Source organism: Protopterus annectens, chromosome 1.part1 (genome assembly GCF_019279795.1).
Source record: "Protopterus annectens isolate FY-2018-M chromosome 1.part1, PAN1.0, whole genome shotgun sequence".
In the NCBI taxonomy this organism is placed as follows: domain Eukaryota; kingdom Metazoa; phylum Chordata; order Ceratodontiformes; family Protopteridae; genus Protopterus; species Protopterus annectens.
This window is the reverse complement of record NC_056726.1, coordinates 424875673-424886774: the sequence shown is the minus strand read 5'-3', so window position 1 is coordinate 424886774 and position 11102 is coordinate 424875673. Positions and strand designations below refer to the sequence as shown.

Sequence of the window (11102 nt, the reverse complement as noted above, 5' to 3'; positions counted from 1 at the left end):
TATTACTTGAATTACTGAAATGCAATACAAGTTAGTCTTTCAGTTCACTTAGAAATTATAAATAGATCCCTTTAATTCTTTGGAAGTGGTATTTTTCCCATTTAGTCATTAAAGAACTGTGGTTCAGTGATCTTTCTGCACAAGGATATCTTTGACCGAACAAATGGTTCTGACACACTGATCAAGAAGCCTTGTGGAAGATACTGGCAATGTCTAGCAAGCACTTAATAAAATGAAAGAAAAGTAACCCATTTTAAAATAATTTAGTTTATTCATGTTATTATTTTATCATTATTACTACACAGAAAATGTCAATAAATTAAAGGTTGGTAATATCTATCCTTCCCACACAACACTGGTGGCATTACTTTAAGATAACACAAAGAAATCAGCTTTTGTCTACAATATTTACACATATGCTTTCAATTGCATTTAACAAGCACCTATCTCATTTAAATTTTATTTAAAATAAAGCAGGAAAACAAAGCACTGACTTGCTTTTCTTTCATTTCCTTTGTATGTATTACCAGTGTCAACTACTTCATTTACATACTTTGCTTATTAAACATTATGCAAGACAGGTATGTTTTTCTGGATTATTTTCAGCATACATTCTACTTGTGTCAGTGACCGCCAATAATCCAGATCTTCATAGTGATGTATACCTATGCATAAATGGAAATGACAACAGTTTTTTCCATAAGGTGGTTAGCTAACAACAATAACTGAATGTTTAAGCAATTTGTTCCAAGTCATTGTGCACTCTGCAGTCAAGTATATGGGTCTTCATACCAAATAGATCTTTCTAATGTCTACAGAAGCTACTAAACTTCATGCTATATAAATAGCACAGGCCAGTTTTATTTTACATGAAAGGAAAAGAGAACCTTGTATTCATTTTCTACTGCAGAATGTCAAATCTGATCATATATAGCCATCATAAGTAAACACCTGTCTAAGCTTCTCTTTTATCTTCCAACAATTCATTATTTTTTTTGCTTTTCAGTGGCCATGTTTTAAAACCACCTCTAGCACCTATTTTAACGATGTCCACTTACAGCATACAACCATACCTCTCAACTGTTCAGATTTTTGCAGAATGTCCAGATTTTTCCCTCAGATTTTTCATCTGTTTCTCTTAAAATTGTGGTTTTCTAGTAAATCACTGGCAAATCACTGAGCACTGAAGTCAGAAAATAATGGCAGACATTTGAGTTTCAGACTTCATATCATTCAGTAAAATCATGGTAATACAAAACATGTTATTCTATCAACTTCCTAAGTTTGTGAAGTGTCCTAATTTATGGGCCTTTCTCCCTCATTATTTAGGGCATTGTCAAGATTTCTTGCTGTAAGAGGTTGGGAGGTATGGATACAAAACTTGAAAAACATTAGAAATGTGAAACACAAAAGCATGTATTTTACTGCAAATATCCATTATCACAACTGCTCTATAAACACATGAATAATGACTGCAACTCCCCCTTTCCTGCCCTTTATGTCAAATCTTTCCATTGTACTATCAGAAACATATTGCATACATTCTACTAAAGGCTACTGTCAAATCATTCCCCACACCCCAAACTTATTCCCATCCCAGAAATCCTAAATCTTATTATAGGCATTTCTTCTTCAGCGCCAAATTACCTGAGAACCAAACAATAAGAGCTGTGTAATTCATCAGCTCTGCTGATCTACAGAAGGCTCTCAGTACTGGGTAATTGCTGGGATTCCATCTTTGGCATAATTCTAAAACATCCAGGTTCTACTCATGTGGCCATGTAAACCTCCTGCCATAGCACATCTCAACATCATGTACCAGGCCATTAGGGAATGCTAAACCCTTATATTGTTAATTCAATCCCTGCCTACCCCTGCATGAATTAAGTACTGCCTGAATGGCACAAAAACTTATATACATAACAAACTGCTTGACTCAAAAGAAAGTCCTACTGCAGACACTGGATGGAAGGGCTACCTAGGTGAAAGGAAGGTAATAAGCTCCTTTTTATTTGAAGACCTTCTCACAGATTAACAAGTATGAAGAGTATGCATTTATCAGATATGACTAAATACTCCTCTATAAAGGGTAACTGGTAAAGCAGTGATAAAAAAAAAAACTGCCTGTGAGGCCAGAGCCAAAGGAAGGCCAAAAGGTGACGTCTCAAAAGGTACAGCTCTAAAGCACCAAGGTAAGAAAGGAGACCAAAAGTCTTAATCACATTCCAAGCAATAGTGTAATTCTTATAAACTTATAAAGTTGATAGAATAACAGGATTTGTATTAGCATGCATTTTCTGAAATATCTAAAGCATGAAACTCAAATGTATGTCATTGTTTAGTGATGTCAATACTCGTGATTTGCCAAAATACCAGAAATTTTATGAGGAACAGACCAAAAATATGAAGCAATAATCTGGACAGTTGAGGAAGATTCAGTACAACTTTAAATGCCCCTACTGTAGCTGAGGCCTTGACTGCTTGCAAAGTTCAGTGTGCACCATACAACAAGGGTTTACTGTAGGTGTTGATGGAAATAAAGGGAAACTGTGTAAAGTTAATGGAGAATTCTGCAAAATATCCACCCCATTTACCATAAGCAACATCAACTACATCCAACAGGCAAAGAGGAAATAATGTTAAAGGGCAACAAACAGAAGTACAATACAGCTGCATAAGGTACATACTAGAAGAGTATACTTTCAAGGAAGATTAATTTTAACAATAATCATAACAATTGAATTTACCCACTTTCCACCTTCCATGTCCTGGGAATATTCTTCAGCTGTCCCTAGTTTCCCTGAGAAGACAAATGCTGGTCTTGTGAATAACTCAGGAAGTGTAACTCCCATACCAAGCTACCAAGCTAACTTTCGCATGTTTTTGTCTTCAGTTCTTCAAGCCCAAAAGCTCTGCATGGAAGTGTACTTGTGATAGAGCGCCCAATGCTGAACCAAACAAAATGCTTGAAAGAAAACCGACTCAACAAGTAAGAAACATTTTGTATACAGCAAAAATAATAACAGCAATTATACACAAGTCCCAGAATGAGGTAGGGGGAGAGATAATGCTATGGAAAACCCTACTCAAAAACCTAACCCCTTCTTTGAGGGAAGTTCAGTAACAGTAAATCACATTTAGGTACAATCCCAAACAGTACTGGCTACCCCTGGGGGTTGGGTTGCCACATTTTCAAATGCTCAAAGTGGGATGATTTTTTGTAGAAAGGTGAGATTTTGCAGGATAAAACATACGGCCAGTGTACAACCAGTGCAAAGGACAGAATTTCATTTTTTGCCAAAATAAAAGCTTATTCTTGTAGCATTTGGGTTGTTTATGCTATTACATATACAATTTAGGTGTTTCAGTCTCAAAAATAATTGTTTTATGCAACTATTTAAAAAAACTTAGGAAATATTATTTCCTAACAACTATTTAAGAAAACGAGTGCAAAACATGGACTTCTTACCAAAGTAGCTAAAGCTGCCTCTTTAGATTTCTCTGCATTTCCTGCAAGGACCCCACTTAATTAACAGGCCTTAAAACTGGTTAGGTATTCTTTCGATGCTACCTGGTGCTGGATTTAGGGGGAGAAGACATAACCTTATTTCCTCCAACATCCAGAGCAGGCTTTCTGCCTATATTTGAAGAAATCCCATTGAAAATGTCACCAATAGCTAGCATGAGCCAGTATCAAGCTGATATTCTCTAATGTAAAACTGAGGGAATCAACACTAAAGAGACACTGAGAAGAAATGAGTACAGAATGTGACAATGATAGCCTATATATATATATGGAAGTTTTGTGTCAAACTTGTCAGTACCTTTACAGGCAAAAGGACAGCAGTATTCCTTGCAAGGAAGCTAGAGAAAATTGAATGTGGCCACGGTGGTGCAGCGGTTAGCATTGCTGCCTCACAGCAAGAGGTTCTCCAGTTCAATCCTCGGCTGGGGTGCCTTCTGTGCGGAGTCTGCATGTCCTCCCTGTGGTCGTGTGGGTTTCCTCCGGGTGCTCCGGTTTCCTCCCACATACCAATGACATGCCGTAAGTGGATAGGATACTCTAAATTGGACCTAGGTGTGAGATCTTGCATGTGTGCGCCATCCGTGGAAGGTTGGGCGCCAGGATGGCAACTCGACAACGTAAAACTCCACCGCCAATCATGAGCGGAACGGTGATCCACTGTGACGACCCCTAACTGGGAAAAAGCCGAAAAAAGAAGATCTTGAGGACATAAAAAAAAGTGAGTAAACCTACATGTTATGATTTACTGCTGAAGTGACCTCTGAAGAAGCTACATCAGTGTGCTTAATGCATAACAAATTTTCAGAACTTAAAAAAAAACACATGTTCCACCTGAAGGCCTGCTGTCACAGTAGTAATAATAATACTAACTGTGGTAACAATAAGCCAAACTTGAAAGAAAACAGATTTCGATTCCAGATGGTGAAGCAAATCTAAATAACTTAAGTGCTTGCTTTTCTGGTGAAAATAACGGTTCGATGACTGAATAATAAAGCGAATCTCTGGCACCAAGTCGGTGGCTTACTTTAGATATATGTGCTGTAGCAGGGCCTGGTAGACAATGTGAGCACTGATATGTCTGGTGCAAAACTACACTAAGCCACAAGCTATAGCAATTGCATAAACGTCGTCTTTAAAAAGGACCACTGCTGAACACGTTTTGGCTAATGAGCAATGGTTTAACAATATAATGTTTTTATGCATCCAGCAGACCACTGGGGGTACATATTGTGGCCACAATGCAAAAACCTAAAACAAAAAAGCCCTTGAAAACAAATGTGTTCTACTTTAGATGTACCAGTAAATGGAATGATTCTAGCCCAAAGCCAACCTCCTGTGTAGCCCTGCTATGCAGATGCTATAAAAAACAGCAGAATAATCCACCTTCTGTCTGACAAGGAAGTCTTTTCTGTATATTTAAACAGTCTGGAAATTCAAGTCCCCATTCCATTCTTACTCTCATAAATCAAGACGAGCTGGTGCTGTTCTGCTACAGTTCTTGCCCCTAAAAGAGCTAATACAACTAGCACAATATTTATCAGTAGGAATATACCAGTGCAAGGAACTGCAATGTAACATTTAAAAACATACTAGCTTAAGTCCATTCACAAGCAATGCAGTGGCTGCATGTACTTGAGAATGCCACCATTTCCATTAAAGAGTGACATTTGCTGGGAGTCTTCTGTGTCGCAGCCAAAGGTAGAAACCTCCAAGAGAACTCACGGTTATACTCTCAGACCAATGCCCATAAACCTGTCAGCAGTGGGGTGCTCAATAAGTCAGTGGTAAGAAGTGGCAGAGATACTATGGTCCCTTTGTGAAGGTATTCCACTTTTGGGAGAGACCTATGGTCCTTTTGTGATGGCACTCCACTTACTACACAGCAATTACATTGACAGCTCGGGGGTTGAACCACACAACCACAACAGCAGGCTTCTAACTGGTTCTGAGGCAGGAGTATCAAACATTCAAATGCAGTCTTCTGACTTCAAAAAAAGCCAACAGATCTTCACATATTGCACACAATCTTATAAACAAATCTAAAAAAATCCTTCATGACAGATCTACCTGTCAGATTACAAGGATTTTTAAAGTTCAGCTTAACACAGTCATATACATACATGGTGTCGAAGAAAAATCTTATTATTCATAGAACATATTAACTTCAAAATGATTGTTTAAAGCAATGTAATGAAAAAGGCATCTGCTGTAAGGAATATTAAGCACACAAGTACCTGTGGGGATGTCAGACAGCTAAAACGAACACTGAAATACCTACTTTATAAATCAAGCAAGAACAAGTTTTACTTTACCAATCCATTAAAAATAATCAACGCTTCTTTGTGGGGAAAAGTTTGGTCAGGAAGTAATCTATAAAATCTACCTGCCAAGTGTTCTGTGCTATTAATAATATTTAAGCGTAAAAAAAAATAGCAGGAACATCTAGGTAGCTTCAAACCATCAAAACATAAAATACAATCAAATTTAGACAAGTTTAAGCTTTCATATATTTCTGACATCAATCTAGACAGAAATGTCAGTAAGAAAAGCATATTTCAGCAGGATGCCAGTAATAATTATCATATTAATATAATTCTAACTGGACACTCCTTAGCATTTATGAGAGACTGTTACTCAAAACTTCAGTATATCACATATGAAAAAGGAATAACATCAGATATTAAAATACTGCCTAAAGCAGTATATCATTTGTGAAGTTGGCTGTGGCCATTAAGACAGAAGACTGCTACTGCTGTGTATCTTAACTCTGTTAACTTTGCCCATTGTGTCCACTGAAGGTATTTCCACCTGGAGGCTGGATCTGTATAGAGTCCAGTATTGGTCTCAGAGCCTGTCCAAAGGGCCTGCAATGGAAAAACAAAGTGCTTGTTACTTTATTATTATATTCCAACAAACGTATGAAAAATTGTACTTTTTTCTTATACTATTCTCATTCCCGTCTTACACACAAACACACACACACACACACACACACACACACACACACACACACACACACACACACACACACACACACAAACAAGCACACTTCAAGAAGCATTATATCCTTTAAGTTAGACAAGTAGGGTGAGGTTAAAGAAAAAAAAGATGTGGGCTAAGTGAAAAGTGAAGCACCAAGGCAAATTCAAGATTTCACAAAACTGGCATATTGGTCATAGTACATCTCACATGTCCTGAGATGAATGGAATGCATATTGATCTCAAAATATACAGAATAACAAATGTGTAAATGTACACAATAAGATTTCATCTTAAAGCACCAAGCAGTGCCATTCAAAGAGAGCCTAAATGTATTTAAACCTGGTACAGAAAAAAAATAATTGTTACTAATGGAGAACATCCGCAGTTTTGTGCAGTTAGTCTCCACTGAATCCTTCTAAAGGTGGTGGCTCAACGGATCCTGGAAACTATCGCCCCATAAGCCTGACTAGCATGATCTGCAAAGCTATGGAAAGGATCATCATGGACCTCATAAATAAAGATATTGGGGACCTACAGACACTGGATCCTACCCAGTATGGCTTTGTTAAGGGCAGATCCTGCCTCTTAAACCTGGTTGATTTCTTTGAAACAGTCACTAAGGCCATTGACGAGGGGAAGGTGGTCCACACAGCCTATCTGAACCTCGCAAAAGCCTTCAATACAATACCCCACTCTGGCATTATAGATAAGCTCACCAGCTTAAATATAAACCCCTATGTGACTAGATGGGCTGCAAACTGGCTCAAGGACAGAACCCACATGGTTAGAATTGCTGGAACCATGTCAGACTCCAAACCAGTTACAAGTGGCGTCCCACAAGGCTCAGTCCTGGGACCTCTCTTGTTCGGTATATATTTCTCGGCGGTACAGGCCAACACAGAAGGACTGTGGCTGACCAAGTTTGCAGATGACTGCAAACTGGGCACCATAATAGACACTCCAGCCGACACAAGCATCCTCCAACAGGGCCTCATAGAAACAGACAACTGGTGCCAGACCCATGGCTTCAAGCTAAACGCCAAAAAGTGTATAGTCATCCCCTTTGGCAAAAACAAAGTGCCCACAAATTACCACATAGGTGGTAATCCATTAAGTACAGAAGAAGTAATTAGGGACCTGGGGACCCAAGTTGATAGCAATCTCTCATTTGACAACCACGTGGCCAAAGTGGTTAGAAAAACATTTTATATAGCCCACCTAATCATGAAGGGATTCACATCTAGATCAGGGGAGGTCATTGTGCCTCTTTACTCATCCCTCATCAGGCCCATAATTGAGTACAATGCCCCTTTTGGGATGTACCTTACCAGACACCTGCAGCAACTGGAAAGACCCCAAAAGTACCTCACCAAGAGGATCAAAGGGCTCAAACAGATGCCATATGCTGCCCGGTTAAAGAAACTCCAGCTCTACTCAGTGGCATACCGCCTGCTCAGAGGCGATCTGTGCCTGACGTATAAAGCCATGTCCAACCCGGAATTAATGGACATGCTGCACCTCAGAAAATCCAAATCCCATCGAGCTCTGCGCTCGAGAGACTTGAACCTCAGCACTGAAATAAATAGGACATGCTGGAGGAACAGATTCATAACCCAGAGGCTCCCTTCACTCTGGAATAAAATCCCAGTCCAGGTTAGGCAGAGTCCCTCATTGACTCTCTTCAAGAGGAATCTTGATGAGTGGATGGGAGATCGTAGGTTTACCCCGGGTATCACTTCTGTGTCACTGTTAGACAGAGGCACAGTATACTAACCTCGAAAAAGGGCATAGCAAAATTAATTTAAAATGGGTGGCGAAAGCCAAACACACTCTGGCTAGGCTTATAAATGCTCTAGGGCAGATAGCCTAGTATGAACCTATGAACCTTTTACTGGTGCTTTGCTCTTTATGATACAACATTGTGGTTGGTTTCATGTTACAGAACAAACCTACTGTAGGATTACCAAATGAAATTAGTCACCTCACAAGAATCAGTATACAAAATTCTATTGCTCCACAACAAAAATGCAAGGTATTCCCTATCGGCACAAACCACAATCACAAAATAGCTACTGAAAATTAAAATAGCAAATATCTGAAGGGTTTTTTTTTCTGGCCCTTATTGCAGCCGATCATCAGTTGACACAAAGTGCCCCTTCTCATTCACAAGGTCAACCAAACCAAACTACCTCCCCCAGACTTTTTCCAACCCTGATCAGGGCAGCTGATGAGTACGAGGCATTTTTTTAATGGTCCCCTCAGGACACACATCATGTAACTAGACCAGCCCCCAGTGCTCCATGCCCATGCCAGATATACCAGCTTTATATCTCCTTACCCCCCTGGGCTTACTTCGATACTGCTGGGGTCAGTCATGTATCCTAAGGGCAACCTGGTAGCTCAATCATCTCCACTTCCACCCTGGGGGGATTTTGTTTTTATTTATATGCTCTACCTACTACTTCCCTGCCCCACTTCCCACATTCACTGACTACGTTTGAGGGCAACTCCCCTCTTTGAACCATGCATTCCCTAAGGAGCATCATCAATGAACACCCTCCCACCCTGGAAGGGCACACCCATCCCTCCCTGCCTCTCCATCAGTCATTCAAGCTGCTAAATGAAGCTGGGTGGACTGAGCCATAGTTAGGGCTTTATTCCTCTATGCCACCAGAGTGGCAGAGTATAAGGCATCTTTCGATAACATCAAATGAGCTGCCAAGGAGGATTTGATTATTATGCCCTAATTCCCCTTCTCCATATGTACGCAGACACAGTCTTGGAAGGATGTGCAATGGGTATGCAGTGAATAGTTCTACCTCTGCAGCATCACAGCTAATGCCCTGTTTTCCCCTTAGGCAACACCCCCCTCTCCCCACATGTCCCCACCTTCTCTGAGGATCAGCTGTGAGGTGTGCCTTCCTCCCCAGGATGGGTGCATGCCCATCCTCCCTTGCCAGTGTCTCTGACACCTTAGCTACTAACTAAACTCAGGTAACCTGGGCTGTATCTCGTACACCATGACAGTGGCTAGCAAAAAGCAAAATCTGCTGCAACCACTCTTAAAAAGCATTTCTGCAGGAGTTCTCCCAACACACACAAACATACACATGCTACTTAAATACAAAATTAACGCCAAGATCAATGTACTCTGGAAAAAAGAATTCTACATTTTACTGCATTCTTGATATTAGAATACATACTACACCAACCACACTTTTATGAACTCATTACTCAGTGTTGTTTTGAATGTTCCTCACATTTCTACCCAGTGCCCAAAATCCACTACTCCCAGGCTAAGGGAAGTACAATTTCCAAGGTTTTTTAAAAAAAGTGTGCTTAGATATTTATGTTTTGTTAATCACATTGTCCACTGGGCAATCACCATTTTCTGTCAATGTCCATGGGAAAAAAAATTATGTAACACTTTGCAACACTGAGGCACTGTACTAAAATGCTGAGTAAGGAATTATGTTACAGTAAAAAATTACTATTAGCACTGCAATTTACCATTGATGCCTCACAGCTTTTAGTTATCCTGTTCAGTTCTTGGTAGGGTTGCCTTCTGTGTGGAGTCTGTATGTTCTCCCTTTGTCCATGTTTTCGCCAGGTACTCTGATTTTCTCCTACATCTCAAAGACATTCATGTTATGTGAAATTAAGCCACTCTAACGGCATGTAGGTATGCATGTTGTGTGTGACTGAATGTGAGTATGTCCTATGACGGATTGGCACCCCATCTAGTATTATTTCTCTGACTCGCACCCAGTTCTTGCCAGAACATACTCCAGCTCCCCTTACAAGCATGAAAAGAATAAAGTAAGAAGAGAACAATGATTTTTTCTTTACTTTTGCCCTGTGTCAACTGACCATCTGCTACCTGGTGTTGTTCCCAATTCTCTATGCATACCTTTATTTTGGGTTCGGCACAATCCCCATGAACAGGCCACCATGTATCCATCTGGCAGAAACTCAGCAATGGTAGCACCATATATGATGCTCTGAGGATTTTTACTTTATGCCCTAACTTTTCCCAATTTCGGGTTGCAAGATGTGAGTGGGCATACAGTGGCACTGTGAAGAAGATGACACAATTCTGATAGATTTGCCGTACATCAGCAATTCAAATGGCATTAGAAATGCTTGGTCTGGAGAGCTAAACTTCTTATGCTACATAAACAAAACAGTTTGGAGGGACACGTACATTTCCTCAGAGAATACCACTCCTGTTGAACAGACTCCTCATCCACATAAAATAAAACTCATCCTTGTCAATATAAAAGCACAACTTGAATCTATGGATGAGAAACAGAAACTTTATCCCAGGACTGCTCCCTGTACCACTAATGGATAAAGGCAGCTCTTAAATACTTTATCCCATGCATGGGTCCTCTTAAATTACCTATGGTATGATACCAGTTATTCTCATTAGGGATAGTATACAATTATTGACCATATGGGTAAGGCCAATCTAACACCAAATTGGATAGGTTAATTTGAGCACCAAAAGAGACACTGGCTAGGCTAAAAATGGCCTTCAAAGGCAGCTAGCCTAGTACTTACCTATGAACCTATGTATTTGTCTTTCATGTGG

At 39.9% G+C, this 11102-nt stretch overlaps 1 protein-coding gene across 1 annotated transcript in view; it reads right to left on the bottom strand.

The window, feature by feature from the left end:
• Positions 1–251: 251 nt before the first annotated feature.
• Positions 252–11102, bottom strand: part of DESI1 (desumoylating isopeptidase 1) — a 418723-nt gene continuing 407872 nt past the window's right edge. Inside the window, exon 6 of the mRNA XM_044075602.1 lies at positions 252–6390. Within this exon, the coding sequence (XP_043931537.1) occupies positions 6297–6390 (94 nt within the window). The 3' untranslated portion in view covers positions 252–6296. The remainder of the gene's footprint in view (positions 6391–11102) is intronic.